Here is a 23,858-nt window from a genome sequence, read left to right on the forward strand (position 1 = left end):
ACCATTGAATCTCTTGTTCTTCAGCTCTAGCTCCTCCTTGGTAACCCTCCTGATTTCCCTACATCCCCTTTCTCCTCCTGTTTGCCCTCCTTGGTTGTGCCATCATGCACTCCTTTTCCCTTTTAAGGTTGTCCTGTCTTCTGTTTTTGAATGTAGTAACTGCTCACCATTAGGACCTGGTCATATGTATGGCTAAGGACTGTTAATTTGCTTTTCTGTTTTGAATCCCATTCCAATAATTATAGAATTATTCCTGCAATGAAGTTCTTTTTTGTTCACCCTTGCCTCCCTCTTCCCTCCCCACTGAACCATTGAGCTGTGCCACTGGCTACTAGGCAGGGTTCTCTCGCATTAAATTGATTTCCCTTGTCTGCGCATGTTAACGTGTGCTTTGGAACGCACACCTTGCAATTTTCTAACAAGATTTCAACTTTCAAAAGAGCTAATTGCTGACTAATTCTGGTGGTACCAGGTACAGACTTGTTCAGACTTTTGCCATGGAATGTAATATCATCACCATGAACTAATTTGTTAGTTGACCCTGAGAGAGATCACTTCTATGCTCCCGGAAACACAAAAAATAACACCTTTCCCCTGTTGCTACGGTGTGATTTAATTCATCTTTTGACATGGACTTTGGTAGCAACTCGAGCGACTCACAGTATAGGTCTGTCGTGCTGTTCCACAAACTTTAATGAAGTCCCAAAGGAAGGTGAAAACCTCTAAAGGGAGCATGAATCCTTGCCTTTGATTCAGTTAGGTACTATCAATATATGTCAGCGTGGAGAGGGATGACTTCTTTCAATATGTAGAAATCTGTGGAAGTGATATTTAATTAGCATGAATCCTTTTCTTGGGTAGTACTAAAAATAGCACCCTTTCTTGCATTTATAACTTCTCTAGCATTGATAAAATAAAATATTTAACTTCAAAATGAAGAGAGTACATACAAAAGGGAGAGAACTCTGAGCTGTGTTTCAATTATGCACACTATACATTATGCACACAGGCAGAATGTGTGATCTTGCACACTGTAACACTTGCGTCAATCCCATTGCTTTCAGGTGGAATTCATTCACTTGCAGGTGTGTACAGGGTGACAGGTCTAGGCTGAAATTTACAGCTCCCCTTATATAGGAGTCTCTCGTTGTCATCTGTGACAGATAGAAGCTTGGCTACATAGAGATCTTTCCACCAGGGCAGAAGTAGTTGAATATGTTTCCCCAGTGGGAGAGCACTAGACATTTGGGAAAGGACAAAATATATTAGGGAGGAGCAAATTCTACCTCTTGTTCATAAGCTGTTAAAGCAAATTGCAGAGAGCTTATTTGCTTGTTCAGCAGTGGCAATTCCAGTTCTAGCACCCGGCCATATTGTTCTGCAGTGGTGGACTCAGAAGAGGCAAACATTGACCTCCTCTCTGTAGAGTACCACCCATGTTCCCCCTTTCTTGGCCTGGTCAGAAAGCAGGCTGCAGCCTCCAAGGAATGTTGAAGCTATCTTTCCTCAGCAAATCCATCCTGGCCTTCCGGGTTAGTAACTTTACCTGTCTTGTCCCAAATAATTGACCACAGTCAAGTTATGGTTGTAGGGTCCTTTGAGATTTGACAGTGAGTGTGTGATGACTAGCACTGTCAGTTGACAAGGGGGGACCACTAGCCAGACTCTGTTTCTTTAAACCAGCAGTCTCCAAAGTTGGGACCATTGAGCACCAGAAAAACACTCCCTGGCGTGACTGGAGCTTACCATTCCGCAGGGGAGCCTGCTGTCATTGCCTCCAGTCTCCCCCAAAGTTTGCACTGCCCAGCTACGTCTGCCCAGAAATCAGTTGCAGAGCTTGCTGGGGCTGCATAACACAGAAGCAGCTGGGCAGTGCAAACTTTGGGGGAGATGAGAGGCGACGATAGCAAGCTCCCCTGGGGAACTGTAAGCTCCATTCATGCAGAGGAGGGGTTTGCATGGGCACTAGATCTGGCCTGTGGGCTGGTGTTTGGCACCTGCTGCTTCAAACAGAGGTTTGTTCTAGGGGGAAAAAACTATCCGGCAAAATTTTCTTGAAATAGATCTAGACTTTTGGACTACTCACATGTACCCAAGAACAAAATGTCTGTACCCAGATAGGCATTTCCATGTGAGTGATTGTACCTGAGTTCATTTGTATACATCAAGAATCCGTATACAGTATACTTTGGGCCCGACCCTGAAGGCCCAGTGCCCAGCCCTCCGCTGGCACTGAGTGTTGCAAATGTGCCGCAAGGCATGCTTGCGAGACTCAGTGCTGAGTCAGTGCTAGCGCCAGTGCCGGCTCAGCTCCAGTCCAGCTGAGCCAGCATCAGCCAGAGGCCTGCTGCATGCCACCCAGAGCAAAGGCCAAGCTCCGGGTGACAGAGAGGTGAGTTGGGGAGGGGGGAGCCATTCCAGGGAGGGTTCTGCTCTGCTCCACTTGATCCAAAACTCTGTGTTGAGCCTCCTGGCCCAACACCAGGCCGCTGAACTCTGCACGGTCTAAATAGCTGACACAAACTTGAATAGCACCATTGTGGGGCTTGGGCCTTCCCCCTGGGACCCGTCGGCGGCTTCCTGAGGTCCACAGAATGCAGCGGTTCCATTTTGACACCGCTACTCCTCTGGGCGCTGGGCAGCTCAGAATGGATGGCACCTGCATGGAAGGAAACAAGTGAATTGCAGTAGCCAGATGCAGGCTAATAGTGATTGATCCTAGCTGCACAGATGTACCTGGGCACAGCTGAATGTGTGAACAGCCCTTTTATCACCTGCTAATGGCTGCTGTTCAGACAGATGTTAAAAGGACAGTGAAAGGTCAGCTCAAAAGGTGGCAACCCTAGTAGCGAGTGAAACAGTGACAAAGCTTGACTACCCATTTTAGCGTTTGAACCACGTTGAACTCTCTCCATCCTCATTCACCTCACTTCCTAGGATTATGACATGAGGCATCAGATTATAAAGCTTAACCCAGAGGGTTACATGTTGGGAGAAAAAAATTCATAGCCTAGCAAAGCAGCTTATCTATGGTTTTTACAACGGCGGTACAAGGCAGTTATAAAGCACTGAGCCAAGCAGACTTCCAGCCAGCCAAAAAGCATCTCAAGTTTCAAAAGGCATTTGTTTCGTAATCTAAATACATTTCTCTTCTGCTAGGCAGCGGGTGCTGGGGAGCTGCAGTGTCACAATGGCACGAAATGGTCTGGGATGTATAGGCGCAAAGGAGCTTGCGCACAGTTCCTGCCAAAAAGAATCATAGGATTATAAAGCCAGAGGGCTTGAGGGCAGTTTGTAATCAGCCACTTGCCTGGTTTCCTGGGACAAGTAAATATCGTCCCAGATGTCAGAGAATCAAGATTCTGCTGATTTTTATTTTTAACGAGCTACAAGCTGGGAGTTTAAGGCAAAGACAGTCCAGTATGTACTCTGCTTAACTGTTTAACGTAGCCTGCCATTAGCATGGGAAACTCAGAGCAATACTCATTTATACATGTGCTAATGCTCACCAGAGCAGGTGCTTAGCAGGAAGCAATATGTCATTTCTCATTGGCCTAGACCAGTGTTTCTCAATGTTTGCCCCCCCCCCACTGTACCACTCCTCATGGTCCACCTATTGGAAATACCACTGGAAATAACTGGTGATGATGGCATCGCCAGTTACTTCCTGACTGTGAGGCAGATGCAATGTGACAAACACCGGTAAGAGGCTCAGGGTGGATGGGAGGGCTTCTTCGAGCATGTGAAAAGCACATGCTGGAGCTCTACCTGCTGAACGAAGCCTCCTACTGCCACTTGTTGCATTACATTGCTGGTCTTGCTGCCAGGGGGCAGTGGTCTGGGGCTCCCACATTGGGCACCTCCTCAAGTACCACCAGTGGTAAAAGCACCAGTGGTTGAGAAACACTGACCTAGACTATACATTTGTAGTACAGCACATGAATATTTAGATCTGAGTGGTTTAAATTCTGTGTTCAGCCACTCTGGCAAACATGTCTTTTCTGACACTCCTGGGATGTTCCTGGACACTTACTCTAGTAGTAAGTGGTATTTTGGGGAAGCAAGGTGCCTAGGGATGTATCAGGCAGACAATCATCAAGTGCATCTATAGCAAGCAATTGGGAAAGCTTCACCTCTTGAATTTCTGCCTGGATGCATATCTGGCCAGCTGAATTGCCAGCTGAAAGATCACAGCAAAGTACAGCTGCACAGAAACTAGTTTGTGACACCAGCATCATATATGAGATGGTCCAAAACCTTTACTCCTTATGTGGTTTGAAATTGAAGCTGACCACCTTAAATTCCAATCTCCACTCTGTTGTGGAGCAAGAGTGAAAATGGTTAGCACCTTAAACCAAAGGTTTTTAGTGTTTAAATGATTAATGAACATATGAAGCTGCCTTGTATAGTCTCAAATGATTTGCCTGTCTAGCTCAGTATTTCTCTGATCGCCAAGTGAATACTCCACATTCTCAGACAAATGTCTTTGAATCTCCCACTCCTACCACTTGTGAACCTTGTGTCTGAAAATGCCAGGAACTGAACCTTTTGCGTTCAAAGCAAATGCTCTTCTTCACATATGTGTCACCTTCGAAAATGTAAGGATTGGAAGGCCACCACCATTCTGCATGTGGTGGTATATTCATTGTAATGAGAACCCATTCCTACGAACTGCTGCTGAACACATTAGAAATTGGAATGTCTGAATGAATGAATGAAATTCCACATTCATCTGTTGGCCTTACACAACTCATATGAAGAGTTGACTTCTGCCTCACTCACAACCCAGTCCTATGTAACACAACCCCACAAACCTTCCCCCGTGCTGATGTAGCCGCATCAACTGAGCATGTGCTGCATCATGCCAGGGAAGGGGTAGTCTCCGAAGTCTCCTCCATTTGTTCCCTTGTCTGGGGATAAGCCTCCATTCCCATGATGATCGGTCTACTCAGACCAGCTCCAGCGATTCTCTCTTAACCTCATAAAATAGAAAATGTGGGAGTTGAAGTCAATAACATAATTTGAAGTTCTTCCTTGTTTGTTACAAAGCACCGAGATGTCACACTGCCTGGTGTTTGCCTCCCAATTCATGAGTTTTATCTCTTTGATAAAGAGTTTTATCTCATTGAAGGTTATTATTCACTAAATGCTCACAGCAGTGGCTCCCAAACTATGCACTGCAACATCTGAGGGTGCCACAACAAACTCACAGGGATGTAGTGGGATGCCCCTAGCATCCTCTTCTTCCCAGCTCTCCCAGGCACCGTCGTCTTGGATTGTGCAGGATTTCACGCAATTCTCATTAAAATCACACAATGCTTGCACAATTCAAGATGGCGGTTGACCAGGAAAGCCAGGAAGAAGAGGCTGCCACAAAAGAAGGGTACCATGACCGCAATAAGGTTGGGAACCTCTGGCCTACGGCATTGTTATTTTATGCACTTATCTTTCTTTGGGGACAGCAATTTCTATTTCATATGTGAAGTCTTAAGGATCTCCTGCAAATGTCTGCGTGAAAACTAGGGGAGTCATGCTTTCTTATATTCCAGTCCACTTTTTTTCCTGTTTATTGTTGCAAGTCTATCATCTCTAGCACAGTGGTGTGTGCTAGAGGAGTGTTATATGAAGTGTTTTAGGAGCAAAACTACGCATTACACAAATGTGTTTCATGATGTGCTGGCACTGTTTTTCTTTAAAGAAAATCTCCTTCCAAAACAGACTGCTTAGAGCAGAAAAGGAAGGCACGAGGGTTGCTTAATCTTTTCCGCATCAGCCATTTTCTGCTCTGATTTCCCACCCAAACAGCACTGGCTACCCATGGGGGAGTACACAAATGTACATCTGGAGCTCTGCAGGGAGAAGAGGAGCCGGGGAGAATTTGAACTGGAAAATGGCTGGTATAGAAAGTGATGTGCATCTTCTTGTCCACCACCTTTCTGCGTAAAATCACCCCTTCCAAATGTGTTTTTTTATTTCTTTGAAGGCATCCGGGCCTCACTGCCTACATTTGTATGTACCATGTAGTTTCTCCCTTTATGATTAACCAAACAGCTTCTTGTGCAGATGGAGCGATCCATTAAATATATTCACTTTGACAGCTAGATCCTGCTCAAGCAAATGATTGGCATTGGGCTCCTGGAGAAGCTTTATATTGCTGAATTATTGGCTGACTGTGATGTCTGTAGCCATAGTTGTACTTGCACCCATGTTGATTTAGAATCTAGATCCTTTTGCCTTCAAAAGAGTTCTTTCAAAGCAGCTTTGTGGGACTTCATAGAGGAAAGGCATTACAGACTTCAGAGAGGAAAGGCATGTACCCTTTGAGCCTATGAGCCCAATCCCATCCTTTCTCTTTCCCGCCAATGCAGTTGCACCACTGGAGTGCATGCCGCATCCTGGAATGGGGCCATCCTATAAGACACTGGAGCTGGAACATCCACTTGGACCTGTGCCAGTGAAATTGCGGGAAGGCAGGTTGAGGCCCTGAAGGGGACTAGGATATCAGCAGCGCCACTTCCACCAATACCACCTCCTTCCAGTGCTAGTTCCCCCATCTCCTCCTCATTCCTTCCCCCCCTCCCCGCTTCATTCAGTCCCTCCTCCCTCCCACCACTGCACTGACTTACCAGCACCAGAGGAGGGTTTGCTGGTGGGTCGTCCCTACTGCTAGCTGCTAGCAGTGGCAGCCCAGCTATTCCTGACAGCAGGTTATGTTTGTGGCCATAAAGTGCCTTACACTTTTGGAACACTAGTTCCTGTGGCGTAAGGGAAGCCTAGGATTGGGATGGAAGTCCCCGACTTAAGGAGTCTCCACTTAAGCGAAAACAAACTGAAATCAAAACATCCAGTTCTTGCCAGCCCAGCACCATTGTGCCTGCATGAAAGTATTACTAAAGGACTAACAGGACCCATGCAAAAGCACAGACATCATTAGCAGTCATCTTCTTCCCCCCCCCTCCCCACAGAGCTCATAGCAGCTTTGGGGGGGGGGGTACATTACATTAGGGAAACAGCATTTGTAGAAGAAATGAAAACCACCAGCCGAAGACCCCTTCCTCAGTAAAATTAGCACTCCCATTTTTGTTTAAGTTAAAAAAGAACCTGCAGGAACTTCTGATCATAGATATCCTGTGGTACACTTGATTGAGCCCATCCATTCCCCCCGTGTGTCTGTGTTCCCATTCAGCTCTCACTTCCTTTCTCATTCAGGATGCTAGCAGGGAATTTACATGAACTCGGTTTTGAAAGGCATTCCCCATTTGGGATCCTGTGTTGGAGAGGGCTGGCTAAGAACAAGAAAAAAAAGAACACCCATACACAACCTCCAGTTTCAGGTAGTGGTCAGCACATGAGAGGTAAATGCGTGAAAGCCCGTGTGCACGCACCTCAAAGGGAGGGAGGGAGGGAGAGAGAGAGAGAGAGAGGAGAAATGAGCTCTATCCTGTGGTGATCCCTCCATGCATTCTCAGCTGTGCTTGTGACGGACCCTGAATTTTCTCCCACTATAAAAATAAAATCAAGAATAGCAACTGAGAAGCAGAAGAAAAGACTCTTGTTGGTTCTTATTTTCACAACTTTTCCCACAAACCCTGAAAGAGTGCTGATGCTGTAGATATGTATGAGGTCTTTAGACCACCAGAGATGCATAAAAAAGGCACCAGAATAGAACAGAAGCTGCAATGATGCAGAGAGAGAGAGAGAGACAGAGAGAGAGAGCAAACTGATGAAGAATTAAAATGCAGGCGATGCCGGGCTAGGAAAACTGCCATGGGAATATGATATTCAATTATTGAGTTTAGTTACATTAACAATTATAGCGAGCTGGAGAGGTCCTTCAGATAGCATTCGTCTCCATGGGATGCAGTTTAGGGATTTACACATTTCATTCAAAAAGGAGAACAACATCCCAACTCCAGCTCAAAGAAAAGTAGAGAGAGACAAGTACATATGAGTCACTAAGCATTTAGGTGATACAGTAATCCCTTGTTATATGCTAATGTATTTTCCATTTCCACACCGAAAAATCTCCAGGAACAAAGTATATGGCTCTTGATTGACATTCATGGTACTGATATCCACAAACAGAATTTTGTACTTCCCCAATACTAAGGATATTAGGATTCCAGGATGAGTGCACATCTAGTTCCAAGGCTGGCTTGTGCTTTGGCATTTTGATGACATGAGAGCTAGACAACCCAGAACAAATAACTCAGCAAGCAGAATCAAGGTCTTCTGTGTAACAAGGAGGAATGAATGTAACAATGATGAATCAAAGCTCTTTCAAATGGAGCAAATGTGTGCTGGGAGTGGAGGGAAAGCCTAAGCAGGTCTTAGGAACATAAGAAGTTGCCTTGCACTATCAGACCATTGATCTATATTCTAGCTAGTGCCTCTTCCAAGTGATGGCTACTCTCCAGGTTTCAGATGATGGTCTTTGTCAGCCCACCTGGAGATGCCAGAATTAGGCCAGGGATCTTCTGCGTGCGAGGCAAGCAGCCCTACCACTGACCCATCCCTTCTACGCTCACTATTTTTACTTGGTTGTATGATATCATTCAGAATGGGTAGGTTTATGATAAACAGAAATAATCCTAGCCAACTGGAGCCTTTTTATGGCATCACAAACATGCCTTGAAAACATTTAAAATGTATCATCTGAAAGAGCAAAGAAAAACTACAAGGGGATTATTTATATGTACATCAATTCTATTTTTCAATTTAGAATTTCATTTTCACTCAGCTTTTCCTTCTCAGGTTTGCATTGTGGTTAAACTTGCCTTTTCAATAGTGGACAGAAAGAGCCAAAGTCTCTATAAAGCAATTTTTAAGATCTAGATAATATATTTGAAGTATATAATAACATGACACCTCAGCTTCTCCTCTACCCATGACTATGTGCAGAAGTGGTGGGGCTAAGTTTTCACCCAATTAGGGATGATTATTATAGGGATGAAGACATGCTGGGCACATGTTATGCATTGTGAGTTGACAACCTCATGCAATTACTTACCTCTGTGTAAGCCTAGTAGCTACCTATGGGTCTCCTCAGGCATACACCAGCCATCTTCATGGTATATGTCTGAGGAGAGAGAAGGGGTGGACAGACTTTAAAAAGAGGAGATAAGATACGGCATGTGGAGCTGCTGTCAGATCCAGCCAGCCCTTCCCCAATACACCCCTGGTTCTTCCCCAATACGTCTCATTACTCCCCCTCTCCATCCACAACCCACCACCATCACTCCCCGCAGCTTACCTGCACCAGAGCAGGTTGCCAGCTGTGGTAACAGGATGCTGATGCTCTTGTTGTTTTGTGGTGGTGGGTCAAAAATGGCAGCTGGTGGTGCACTCTGTGTGTTGTCAGCAGCTGATTTATAAAGAGGGTAACAGGATTGGTTTTCAGAGTGTTCAACAATCTCTTCTTCAGATCCACTTGTATTTTCACTGAAACTTTTTGTTTGTTGTACCTCCTTCCTTGTTGTTTTTCATACAGCTTCTTAAGACTGAAGCTACTCAGTCTTAGTCTGTAACTATCAATCATTAAAGAGATTAGAAACTAGGACATCACCTCAGGTCCTCTTCTAATTAATTCTCCTGATATTAGAGGCAAGGCAGACAGGTGTAACCATGGTTTTTGGAATACTGTGGTCTCAAAATCTCCTTCTGTTCGCCAAGTCTATTTCTGTCTTTGTTTGTGTCGGTGTGCCTGCTTTGTGTTTGGAGACAGAGGCAGGAAAAAAACAACAGCACAATCATAGGCAAGTTACTCCGAAGTAAATCCCATTATGTTCACTGAGGCTTACTCCCAGGAAAGTGTATATAGAAATGCTGCCTTAAAAAGGTAAATACCCATGTCACTTTTGCAGACATCCCTACTCATTTAACCTTTTTCTGAAGGCATTCATTGTCATACCTTATCTTGATGCTTCATTTATAGAAAGCAAACCAAGCTCTGACTCAACTTCTACAACTTTTTAAAAAGAAATATTAATTTTTATTGACTGTTAATAAAAAGGATTGGAAGGGTGTGGTACATTTGAAGACACTGCTTTGGAGTAATCCACTTTCTGCTAAAATGTTTTGTCAGCTAAAATGGAAGAAACAGATGAAAGATACTTGATATAAGATGTCCTTTCTGCATGATTCCATGCTCAAAAATTGCAATTGGAAACCCCCACTGTGCAGATTCTGGTATTTGCTACTCCCTCTATTTGTTGTTCTTTCAGGTAATTACAAGATTATCAAACAAGTCTGCAATCTGTCAGGTATGGTTTTCTGATGTTAATATAATGAGCTTAATTTCTAATGCACCTGTGGCCACATCCAAATCTGCTGTGAATCAGGAAGTCCCTTGTGGGCACCAGTAAACACTGCAGAAGACCTTTCCAAGGACTCTAGAGTAAATGGGTGCAGTTGAGTTAGCATGGAGAAACATGTATATTTGCATGTGCCATAGCTCCCTCCACATTTAAAGAGTTATGTTGGCAACCTTCAGTCTCGAAAGACTATGGTATCGCGCTCTTTAAATGCATCTTTAAATGTATGCATTTAAAGAGTTGACCCTGCATGTTTAGTTGGTAATATCTTAGGACCAATCTTAAGAGATCAGGATTTTAAGATATAAAGTCTTGAGCTGTCTCCTGTCAAAATATGATGCCATTTGCATGTAATTGTCACTTCTGTGTTGTGTTGTATCTCCCCAAGAGATCATCGGTGTAATCAATTTCATTTAGACTTTGCTGTCCTGTTTGAAATGTTCCATTTTTTCAGGACTGCTGAATTGACTTATACTTTGCTATATCAAGATGGATACATTAGTGTTACAATGTTGGCAGTAATCAAGGGTAAAAACTCACTAGAAAACATGTTAATCTTGAGATCACAGAGTACATAGAGGTTTGTTTATAAAGCAGTGCTCTAATTTGGAGGGGGCGTGAAGGGGGCCCTGTACTTCCTTTTTCTGATGACCCCCCCAGCTACTGTTTTAAGAAGACTACAGAGGGTGACATTTGCCTAAAATTGGAAGAAATTGGGGGGATGTGCATTTCATTAAGGATTCCCTCTCTTTCCCCGCATAGCTTTAGCACTGTTCACAAGGTTTCCTTCCTCTGACTAAAACAGCTTCCTCCTGTCAGAAGAGAATCTTTAGGTGAAATGCAAGCGTGTTTGAAATCAAACTATTCTGCTGAAAATATATTGGGGAGGGGAGAGTTAGGGCCAAACCCTATCCAACACTCCAGCCCTGGTGTAGCCATGCCAATGGGGTGTGCCTTACATCCTGTGGTGGGATGGTAGCATGGAAGCCTCCACAAGGTAAAGGAACATTTGTTCCATTGACTCGGGGCTGCACTACAGCTGCACCAGTGCTGGAAAGTTGGATAGGATTGGGCCCTTAATCCTTTCCCCAGCACCATTTTCCCATAGAGATTCTTCTCCTACAAAGTTATTTCTGTCTCTTGCAGAACATATAATTTCTCTGTCTTTCAAATCGTTCATTAAGGGCCCAATCTTATCTATGTGGTACATTGGCACATCGTACAGTCTGCCATCATGGCACCCTTTCTGCCAGTCTGTGGAGCACTGCCACCAGTATTATTATTATTATTATTATTATTAACAGTATTTATATACCGCTTTTCAGCTAAAAGTTCACAAAGCGGTTTACAGAGAAAAATCAAATAACTAAATGGCTCCCTGTCCCAAAAGGGCTCACAATCTAAAAAGATGCCAAGGAATACCAGCAGACAGCCACTAGAACAGACACTGCTGGGGTGAGGTGGGCCAGTTACTCTCCCCCTGCTAAAAAAAGGAGCACCCCCTTGAAAAAGTGCCTCTTACCCAATTAGCAGGGGTAATTGTAGAAGGCCATGTACTGTCAACAGCACCCCACAAACTACCCGCCTATGGAAAGGCAAGATTAGGGGAAGATCAGGGACAGGGAGGGGGTGGATCTTGGTGGTAGCAGTGTCTGCAGAATCCTATACCCCCATCTTGGGTCTGACCCACTCCCAGAAGCCTTCTCAGAGCTACCCCAGTAAAAGATCTGGCATAGCTTTGAGGAGTCCCATAGAAGACCATGCAGAGGCCTGGAAGATAAGTTTTGTTTTTTTTCTTATCCGTCCCAGCCAACCTAGTCCCTTGCTAGCATGCAGGATGCAGCAAATGGTCAACTGGCAGCCCTAAAATCAGCACACTGGTGGGGAGAGATAGGATTGGGTCATAAAGCTCACAGAAGCCAGTGGAATTTTCTGGCTCTTAAGGCAGCTTACTACAATCAATTGACTTTTTTTTTATCTTGTATGAACCCAGCCACCTAAAGAGCTTCTTGGAAAATTATGCTTCAGGTTTCTTCTGTTTAGAATGGAAGGTTGTCTGGGGTGCAGAGCACAGCCTTAACAGTGGCTGCCCCAGCTCTCCCCATTTCTCTCCTTCAAATTAGGAAATGATGTAATATCTGCCTTCACTCAAGCCTTTGGCTAATCTGTGGTAGAAACTGGAGTGATCTAAGGAGGTTGATTTTATTTGTTTGTCAACATTGATCTGCTCCATTGAGTTATGCTTTGTTTTATGATATATATTTTACATTTATTATTATTGTTAAACTGTTTTGAGCATATTAGAAACATAGCATACAAACTTTTTAAAAGTACATTCATTAGAGAATATATTAGAGGGTATTTAGTGCTGGATGAATTCAGCAACATTTCTAGATCACACAAAACATTTGTAGTTAGTTCACAAAACTGTGTTCCTAAAAAGATGTGTTTTATGCAAGGGTGGCCTAGTTGGACACAAGCCAGGGGCTCATCCCCACCCAAGGGCCCACACCCATGCCTGACCAACCCATAAGACCAGAAAGGTCTGTGGCTGCTCCTCAGCACTGTCAGGTCAACCAGGGCCCATGTGGATGTTGACTATTTCCTGCTGCAGTTGTGTCCCAGCACCACCTGATAAGCCAGCCAGGGCCTGAAGGTGAGGTTTGGGAGTGGGGAATAAGAAGTAGCAGTGGAGACAAGGCCTTTGCTATGCTTCCATACTTAACTGTTGTAGCAGCCGTGAAAGAGAACTGTCATACATCCACTGCCTGGTAAACACTCGAGCTGGGGTCCATCCATGATGCCCAGCCAGGAAAGCTTGCAAGGAATTGGGCAGTTGACAGGTGAGTATTGTGGCTCTGAAGGAAGACTTGCATCTGTCTGCTGTCCAGTACCTGAGCATGTTGGGAAGGAATAGCCTGTGTGCACATGGGGGAGCACACCACGAGGGGTGTAGGGGTGAAGACCTCAGAGCCTTCCAAAATCTAGAACTGTCATTGGTTTTATGTGCATTGTGAAATAAAATCCAAGAAGCTGCAAAATGTCTTCTGCTGGAGCACTAGTGGGCTTCATATATATTTCAATATGAATTCTCCTTATTTTAGGCAGATTCCAAAGGCAATGGCAGCATAAACAAGAGACTTCCATCAATTGTAGAAGATGAGGAGGAAGACGAGGACATGGGAGATGAGGAGGCAGCTACTCTTTCTCCAGTCCACACAAGAAGCACAACGTCCTCCCAGCAGAAAAAGTCGGGAAGCAATAAAAGTTATCTTGGGATAAACTTGAAACAGTTGGCCTCAGGAACTGTGCCCTTCCACTCACCTATCCGAGTTTGCAGTGCAAACTCCTCCAGAACCAAACATGAAACAGAGATCCACTATTACTCGAAAAGGAGGGAGAAGAACCTCAAAGTCCACCTTTCTTCATTGAACAACATTGGTCCTCCAGACCTCAGTCCTAGGTAAACTTCCCACCATAATTCTTATTTCTCATAGCAATTTTTTTTGTCTAAAACACTGAGGGCACAATCCTAACCAGGTCTAAGAAGTAAGTCCTGTTTTGTTCAATGGGGCTTACTCTCAGGAAAGTGTGGTTAGGATTGCAGCCTGAAGAGTTGTACTGCTTCCAACAATATTGTTGTTTTATTGTGTCATAGATCTAACCATTTAATCCTCTTTGAAATTCTTTTATTGCCAAGGGTTCCCAACAAGGAGTCCTCAGAGAAGATCTTTAGCAAAGGATTCTCTGCACCTTCCCAAAACTACAATTCCCAAGATTCCATTTGAGGAAACCATTATAATTGGGCCACTTTAATTATCACATAGGAATGCTTTTTGGGGTAAAGAATTTTCAGGGCTCATCGCTAAAAGCATGCAATTCACAGCATCGTAGAATGGCAACAAAATGAAGGACACATATGAAACTGTATCAGCATATCCAAAATGTATTTAGTAGATCAGCCACTCTATCTGCATCGATGCTAAAATTAGACCTGAACCAAAACAATGTTTCCATTTCATTTTTTGCTTTTACAGTTGTCCAAAAGCACCTGTATTTTTCAGCTACCCCAGCGATTTTCAACCAGTGTGCAAAGGCACATTGGTGGGCCATGAATGGTCCACAGTTGTGCCATGGGAATTTAGGGGAGGGTCATTTATTACTAGAGTCATTGGGTATGTGAGCCTCCCAGTGTCAGCACAGTGTGCCTTGTCAATTGTCAAAAAACTGGTGGTGTGGCTTGACAGTTGTAGAACCTTGTCAGTGTGCCATGAGATGAAAAAGGTTGAAAATCACTGAGCTACCCCCTTGAAATGTTGTCTGTTTTTCCCAAGTTCCAAATACTAGAGGAAAGATAAATGCTTCTGATTTTCCTGTGATTTTTGCCAAGCTGCTTTCCTAAAGTTTTTATTTTATCAGAAATAACAACAACAACAACAACAACAACAACAACAACAACAACAACAACTTGGTATTTATATACCGCCTTTCTGGTCATTGGCTTACTCCTCTGACTTTATTCAAGGCGGTTTACATAGGCAGGCATTTCTAAATTCCTCAAGGGGATTTTTACAATCATAGAGGTTCTCTCTTTCAAGAACCAACAGCATTTCAGATGGATCTTCCTGGCTTGGTCTCACTTTTGGCCTCCAGTTCTCCCACGCAGGCTGACAAGCAGCTCCATCTCTCACATGGAGGGCAGCCAAGACGCTTCTTGCTCACACCAAAACCAGGTGGAATCACTCAGCTGGGCTTGTCAGCTGCTTCAAGGTCTCGCCATTCTCAGCGTTCAGGGAGCTGCTGGTGTCCTCTAACTGGCGACCTTCTGATGTTATCTTCAGGCTAACGGAGGCTCTGTCCTCTAGACCAGACCTCCTGCCCTCCTGCTCTTGAATGCAATTTCATCTTGAAAATCAAAACTTTCCAAAATCTGGAAACTTCAGATTTCCAGACTTCCCTCTGGTTCAAATGTGTGTTGATTATGCTGTCACCTTCCTAGCCACACAGGCTACAATCCTATCCACACTTACCCGTGAGTAAGCCCCACTGACTATAGTGAGACTTACATCTGAGTAGACATGCATAGGATTGGGCTCTCAGGCCAAAAGATAATCTCAATTCAGTGGGAAGATCTCTTACACAAAGATCCCATTGAAATGAACGGGAGCTATGCAAGAAAGGGTGCGTCTAGACATACTTGCAGGATGAATCGTGAAGGACTTTCCGTCTTGATTGCCACGTGGCTGAATTTAGCTTTGTTCAGTTATGAATGAGAGTAATCACTTTTAATGGGTAGCCAGCGACCTCTGTAACACAAGCTACAGTTCAATACGTCTATTTTTCATTCTTTCATTGTACCTATTACATTATGCCTGTTATAGTAAATACAATGATGAGGACTTTACAGTGGGAAAGCTTGAAGTCATTCATTAACAGAGGTAGGCTCAACAAAGGGCAATAGTCCCCTGTTGTGCATCACAGGATGTGCAGTTACTTCATACAGTATTTTGCTCTGTCCACAAAAGGAGCGGGTGCATTTCAAGTTAAGCTTCCCCTACATTCCCACATTTTCCTCCTCTCTTTCTCTGAATCCAGCACATTTCACCATCTAGTCTCAGGCTCTGTTTAAGTAGAGTCCTGCTGAGTTATAAACACGATCAGGATACAGTGATCTTTCCCCCAAGCTGCATCTTTCATCGCAGCAGTTACATTGCTGCCCATGCTTGGGGTGGGTTAGGATTCACACAATCACAAGGAAATTCTTTGGGCTCACCTTTTTATCTCCATTCCTGCTTAGAAGGATGAGCAGTGCCTCAGGAAGACATGAGAACTGACAAGGTCTTGCATCATTCTGTGTGGCATTTCATCCTAGTGACAGTTATCTTCCTGGTTCACCTGTAACGCTATAACAGGGCTTCATGCTTTATGCACATAGGAAACTTCTTTAACTAGGCAGGCCACGGGCAGCCCAATCCTCCCTCTGGGCCAATGCAGTGGGACCCTCACAGTCCATGTTGCATCCTATGAATGGATTGTCCATGCTGGAGGTCTCCTCAGGGTAAGGGGACATTCGACCCGTTCACCTGGAGTCAGTCCCAGCATCAGTGATGGGGAAACTCAGACCTGCACAAGCTCCGTAGCTGGCACAGGTCTGCATTGCCTCATGCCAGCAGATTGAGCCCAGGCCAGGGAATAGGATTCCATGTGCACAACTGCCACCGATTCTGGCCCCTTCCCAGGACCTGATCTGCCCATACCCTGACCCATTATACCCTCTGCCTGTCCTTTCCTCACCCCTGCGGTGCTCAGCACAGAACATACCATGGCCAGCATTCACTGAGTTGTCTACAATCTCTGTGCCAGCCTTGGCAACCCCTAGGATGTGGCAAAGTGCTTTATGGAAATTTCACAACGGCTTGCATCGGCATGGCACACGCTGAGCCAGTGCTTTGTCTTTTCGGGATTGTATAGTGAGACATTAGTTCAGCATTGTTGACTGACTGTAGGAGTGGCACAACCTGGAACTCTGTCAGATACTGTCCACTGCCTTGGCACTATAAAACAAGAACTCCAACACCTTTACCATTGCCTTTGTGCACTGTTGGGAAACCTGGAAGTGAGGGACTTCCAGTTTCATTTTACAGGGAAAGCAAAATTCACACTGTTACCCTGCACATGCCTGATCTTGTCTAATCTCAGAAGCTAAGCAGGGTCAGGCCTGGTTAGTACTTGGATGGGAGACCGCCTGGGAATACCGGGTGCTGTAGGCTTATACCATAGTCTTTCGAGACTGAAGGTTGCCAACCATGTACCATGTGAGGAGAACAGCAAGTAGAGGCGTGAGCTGCTTCTCACTCGAGGAGCATTGTGCCGTTGGTGGCAGTCTGAAAGGAGGTGACACGCTGGGTCAGGTAAAAAGATACAGGGTCTTGGTATGCTCTGCTGCTGGGATCCTCTTCCTTCTGCCCCCTCCTTCCCCTGGTTTGCGTCCCCTGTCCTCCCCCAAGCCACCCCAATCAACAACTTATCTGCTGTGTCACAGTTGAGTGAGACAGTGGCACTCCTCCAGCCGTTTGTGCTGGTGGACACCACACTGGTGAATCTTTTGTGGTGCCAGACCAGGACTTACAGCAGTAGATTGGAAAATCTGTTGCCGTGCTCCCTGGATAGGACTGAGCCAAAACTGGTATTATCTATTCCTTTGAAAGCATAATAAACTCATATTAAATAAACTCATATTCATTATCATGTAGGAGTCGCCCAGTAGAGAATGCTGTTTTTTTGTAAAGAATGTTCAGGGCTTGTAACAAAGCCTGTCGGCTTCACTTACTTTGGACCCCATTCCTCTGATCTTTAACATGTTCATCAGATATTCAACTAGTCTCAGTTGATCCAAATTCAGTATAAGATACACCATCTTTTCTACAAGTGACATGATGTCCTATTACACTGTTGAATCACGCCAAATTCCTATCAGTGTTCCCTATGATAAAGCTTCACCACACAAGCAAGTCAACTGGAGATACGTTCACATTATAGCAGGGGAATTCTACACAGTTGCCTGTGTACCACAGTACACAGGATGGGAGAATTCTCACATACTGAGAATTCTCCTCAGTATGCTGAGGAGGCTATAAACTTGGAAGAGAAAGTGAGAATTTTCTGAAGAATTCAAAGAAAAACAATAATTTTCTAGGAAGATTACCAGCAGAAAGACCTTGCACGGCTCCCCTCCCGAAACGGTTTCTGTTCAAAAAATAGTAGAATATAAATTAATTTTAATAAATCAATAATAAATCAGTACATCACAATTATGTCATTAAAATCAATTATTTATGAATTATTTAATCATCATTTTAATTACTTATTTTATTTAGTTTGATTGAAATTAATTAATATGTTCTTGTTGGCAACCTTCAATCTCGAAAGACTATGGTATCACGCTCTGAATGGTGGTTCTGGAACAGCGTCCAGTGTGGCTGAAAAGGCCGATTTGGGAGTGACAATCCCTTCCACACTGGGAGCAAGTGCAGTCTGTCCCTGGTCTGTCTCCCTGGCTATGGGCCTTCCTTCTTTGCCTCTTAGCCTCAGACTGTTGGCCAAGTGTCTCTTCAAACTGGGAAAGGCCATGCTGCACAGCCTGCCTCCAAGTGGGCTGCTCAGAGGCCAGGGTTTCCCACCTGTTGAGGTCCACTCCTAAGGCCTTCAGATCCCTCTTGCAGATGTCCTTGTATCGCAGCTGTGGTCTACCTGTAGGGCGCTTTCCTTGCACGAGTTCTCTATAGAGGAGATCCTTTGGGATCCGGCCATCAGCAGAGATGGCCTCTTCAAGATTCTCCCCAAGATCGGATGTCCACCCAGTCTCCTCAGCATCATCAGATCTTTCCACAAGGACATGAAGGGCACTGTTGTCTTCGATGGCTCCACATCAGACCCCTCTGACATCCGAAGTGGAGTGAAGCAGGACTGTGTTCTTGCGCCAACCTTGTTTGGGATTTTCTTCGCTGTCCTGCTGAAGCAGGCCTTTGGAACTGCAATTAATATGTATTAATATTGATTTTATTGATATAATGGCAGCAACTGTTACCCTGCAGATGCCCGATCTTGTCTGATCTCAGAAGCTAAGCAGGGTCAGCCCTGGTTAGTACTTGGATGAGAGACCGCCTGGGAATACCGGGTGCTGTCGGCTTATACCATAGTCTTTGGAGACTGAAGGTTGCCAACCAGTGTTGATATTATAACATTAGAATTGTCTATAAATGTACTCTTTGCAATGTATGAGAACAGAAGTGTGATTTTCATGTGACCACGCCGAGATACTAACTATTCTTCTTTTAAAAACAGGATTGTTGATGGAACCGAGGATGGTCACAACAATGAGGAAAGCCAGACGTTTGACTTTGGCTCTGAACAGCTCAGGCAGGATTCCAGAGCATCTCCTACCATCAGGGGTCAGTGCTATATTTAGCCTTCTTACAAATGATTCATAATGCACCTTTTGAAGAGGGCTGCTTTTTGTGAACTGCTCACTGTGAAAGCCTGCCTTAGCTATCACCTGGATTGGCGCTCCGACCATCATCCTGGAAAAGAAGGTTGGAAAAGAAACGCGGAACTATTATTCCTACCAATTTCTTGGCCTTCTTTTCTTTGCCTTTATCGGGCAAGGTCACAAATTACGATGCACAGCGAGCATCGCTGTTTCCTAAATCAGACCCCAACTCTTCACGGATCACCCTTGTGAAAGCAAATCAGCGCTCATTGTCATGAGGCTGACGCAAGGCTTAGGTCCTAATGTGTTCATTTAAGGCCCAGCATGGACAGACCCACCGCCAGAAACGTGGCATTAGTAGAACACGGGGAGGCGCAGGGAGCATAAATCCATGCAAGCACCATGGATTCACAGTGCAGCACAATTACTGGATGAATAATGCAAAGCAATTGCTTCATCAGTGTGCATTCAAATATTTAATTGAAAATAAAACGACTTCCTAGGCATTGTTAAAGAATTCAGTACACCAAAATACATTATTGAATACGTTGACTAATTTTTAGCCAATGCTAGGGGATTTCCTGTGTTATATCTGCCTGCTGAGAAATGCTTATTATGTGACTTCCTAAGAGAATCTTACACACACACTCACACACACATAGGAAAGCCACAGCAGCTTTTCCCATAGAGGAGGTTGCAAAGAGCTCACTGGAGAAAAGAACAAAAGGAGTTCAGGCCACGTCAACTGTCCATTGAGCCTTTTGTTTCAGAAGATGGATGAATTTTGTTTTTATTTGAGTGTGGATGCTGTTGCTTTATTTGCAAAGCAAGCAGTGAAGAGCTGGTGATGGGGAGTAGTGGGTATCCCGCAGGGTGGGCCAGTCTTCTCAGGCTTTTCCCTTGGCTCAGATCCTGTCAATGGATTGGCACTCTTCATCAAGCTCATGTGGAATCAAAGATCATCATGGCAGAGAAATTCTTTATATGTATTTGTTTTGCACATTTTTATACTTCCCTTCCTCCTAGGTGCTCGGATGGTACACATAGTTCTTTTGTCCTCATAACAGCCCAGTGAGGTAGGTGAGGCTAAGAGACAGTGACTGGCCCAAGGTTGCCCAGGAAGCTTCATGACTGAGTGGGAATTTTAATCTGGATCTTCCAGGTCTAAGTCCAACTCCTGAATCACTACACCAACGTGGCTGTCACATCTGGCATTACTTGTCAGATCAAGTGCAGTGAAGTGAATGGATTGAAACTGACCTGAAAACATGGTGGATGCAGTACTATAATGGGCAGTGGAGTTCCTAGTGGGGGGCAAAGCACTAAATTTTCCAGAGTGCTTCAATGCACCCTGTAAGCTGCCCCTTGCTGTTGGAGCCATTTCCAGCAGTGAGAGTAATGCACTCCACATTGCTCTACCTCTCAGAATGGCTCCATTGGCAAGGAGGAGGGGCAGCTTGCAGGGTGTGTTGAGGAAACCACTGATAACGGGCACTTTTACTGTGCTTTCAGTCACGTTAATCAGCTGATGGTTTGTACGGCATAACCTACCTTACAGGGTTGTTGTAAGGGTGACATGGGAAGACATGCATACACCATCTGATCTCTTTGAAAGAAAAACAAAATAAAAATGAAATAATATAGGTCCATTTTGCCTTAGTTTTTTTTTCCTTGATCATGTGATTTTGACCTAGGCTGGCAGCCCCCACAAGTAACTAAACTTGGAATCCAATTTTAATGAACAAGCAAGAGAAAGATGCAGTATTAAGTTGCTACATATTTCCTTGATCATCCATTATGTGTTCCTGTAATTGCAGAAAATGAAGTCAGTGCTGCAGTACTGGTTATCAAAGCTGAAGAAACCAAGCAACAGATCAGCAGGCTTAATAATGAGGTATGAAGGTGTTTTTTTTTTTTGTTTGTTTGTTTTAAATGCTCTGACCACTCTGTGGATTAAAAAAAAAAAAGGTAATTGAGGTTAGTCGCTCTGATTTTGCATGTATCAACATTTGATTCATCTCTTTAATTGCCAAAGGTGTCTGTTTTCATTTTGCCAAGCAATAGAACAAATGGAGATGTTTTTAAATGGCTAAAGGGAAGTTATTTCAATATATTTAGATTTAAAGGCCCATCAAAAACTAAGTATTCATGGCTATTGATGAACTAACAGAGATATCCTAAGCACACTTCCCTGAGAGTAAGCCCCACTAAAGACTTACTTCTGAGTAAACATGCTTAAGATTGCACCATCATTCTAACCAAGAAAAAATGGAATTAAAATTTATAATGAGATTTAACACCGTCATTGGAGGAGATCCTAACCGAGACATGGGATTTTTTTTTTTCTTTCTAATACACTGCAGAGTTAGGGCTCAATCCTATCCAATTTTCCAGTGCCGGTGCCGCCATGCCAGTGGGGCATGCACTGTATCTTGTGGTGGTGCAGCGATCACAGAGGCCTCCTTAAGGTATGGGAACATTTGTTCCCTTACCTTGGGGTTGCATTGCAGTTGCACCAGTGCTGGAAAATTGGATAGGATCGGGGCCTCCGGTTGCAATCCTATCCACACTTTCTTGGGAGTAAACACAATGAACACAATGCGACTTACTTTTGAGTAGACATGCATAGGATTGTACTGTTAATTAACTTACAGTGCAGTTTGCTCAGATGTGCATGTTTGCTCAGATGTAAGTCTCACTGTGTTCAGTGGCCCTTACTCCCTTGGGTTCAGAATTGCAGCCTTAGTATTGCTACAAGCTTATTAAAGATCAGCCTTGCTTCATTTCCTCTTGCAGTACCCTTGTGTGTACCTTCATGTACCTGAGGACTTCATTTCATGTATCTGATGAAATGGACCGTAGTCCTTGAACGCTTATGATGAAAGAAATGTGCTAGTCTCTAAGGAGCCACAAGACATTTTGCTGGTTGTAGAATATATAAGAACACTGCTCTCACGATTCACAGCACAAGTTCACCTAGCATTTACAGTGTTTTCAACAGCATTTACAGTGTTTTAACCAGATGCTCTTAGGAAGCTCACAAACGTAGCGTGATAGAGATAGCTGTTCTTTGGTGTTTGTATCTAGCATTTGGTAATTAGAGCTAATCTGCTTTTGACCATGGAGGTTCCATTCTTAGCCATCATGACAAATAGCCATTGAGAGACCCATCCCCTCTTGAATTTCTCTTGTCCTTTCCCTCTCCAGCTCATGCTATGGGAGGCAGGGGACAACCAGACAGCCTGGGAAGGAAAAATCCTTACCTCTGCACAGACTGCTTGGCCTCCAAACAGCCTCATCTGAGCCATGCTGTTTAGTCAGGGGGGCATATCAGGCTAGAAAAAGGGAGATAAAATCTTAGTATGCCCCACTGCTACTGAGATCCTCCCACTCTTGGGCTATCAAGATCCATCTAAAACAACTCAAGAGCTCCCGGGTCCTCTGGCCAATGCCCCTACTCACTTCCTGAGCAACTGGCATTTGGAGCAAAGTTTTTTCCAGGCAGAGACTGAGCTCCTTGAAAATGCTCCATTCTCTCGTCAATGGTAGGGGCCAGGCTGATCTTCCCTTTGCCACAGAGTTCATTCTGGGAGTCAGGCAGTGCAGCTTCCCAGGAGTCCTTAGTATTCTGGCCAATGGCAGAGGTCACAGGATGCCTCTGCTCACTTCTCCAGTTTCCAGGCAACTGGCAGTATATATAGAGTATATTCATACATAGACTTCTATTTGCAATTTAACAGAAGATTGCTGGTATAACAATAGAATGACTTATAGCACCTGATGACCATTTTCAGGAGACAATCAAATATTCTCAAATGGCCCCACGAAGCTTTCACTTTATTGCTAACCAAACAAGAGAATGGATTTTGAAAATGACTAGTAACACTTAACATTTTTATTTATTTACTACAGCAAATGCATTTCCACAGCACTTTGTTGCAGGGTTGACACAGGAAGCTGCAGATATAAACCTAGCACTGCACCAAAAATATTAGGATTCAGTGTCTCATAAAAGCATGAGCCATCCATCCACTGAATATATTACAGGATGGGTAATGAACTACTTACAAAAAAAAAATGTTAAGAAAAAACATCCCATATATCAAAGTGAATGGATATTTGTGTAGTAGAGCAGGCAGTAATGTGATTATGGAAGTAGTAAAGATTAATACCAGGGATGGGTGTGTGTGTGTGTTTCATTAGAAGCCCAATAAATTGGAAGAAGGGATATGTTACAAAATAATCTTAGTAGTATGGGAGAAAAAGCAAATTACAGAATTGCAACTGAGGTCAAGATGAAACAATTACAACCCAATCCTAGTCATTCTACCCTCCCCCGATGCAACAGCACAAAAATACCTATCACGGCATCCTATGTTGAGGGGCAGTTCAGGAGGTCTCCTCTGGAACAATTGTTTCCTTATCCAGGGTAAGCCTCCATAATATGGGGGGAGGGGTATCTACCTGGACCTGCACTAGCTAAATAGCTGGCACAGGTCCACGTGGAACCGCACCATGGAATCAGGTCCAGGAAGGGGGTTAAGATTTGGCAGTCC

The 23,858-nt window shown here is 44.2% G+C and overlaps 1 protein-coding gene across 1 annotated transcript in view; it reads left to right on the plus strand.

Annotated features, from left to right (window-relative positions):
* Positions 1-23,858, plus strand: part of KCNH8 (potassium voltage-gated channel subfamily H member 8) — a 225,099-nt gene that overhangs the window by 196,172 nt on the left and 5,069 nt on the right. The window contains exons 12-15 of the mRNA XM_066627249.1: positions 10,224-10,262; positions 13,418-13,776; positions 19,158-19,264; positions 21,120-21,196. Of these exons, the coding sequence (XP_066483346.1) occupies positions 10,224-10,262; positions 13,418-13,776; positions 19,158-19,264; positions 21,120-21,196 (582 nt within the window). The remainder of the gene's footprint in view (positions 1-10,223; positions 10,263-13,417; positions 13,777-19,157; positions 19,265-21,119; positions 21,197-23,858) is intronic.

The sequence above is a fragment of the Tiliqua scincoides genome, chromosome 5 (assembly GCF_035046505.1).
Source record: "Tiliqua scincoides isolate rTilSci1 chromosome 5, rTilSci1.hap2, whole genome shotgun sequence".
In the NCBI taxonomy this organism is placed as follows: domain Eukaryota; kingdom Metazoa; phylum Chordata; class Lepidosauria; order Squamata; family Scincidae; genus Tiliqua; species Tiliqua scincoides.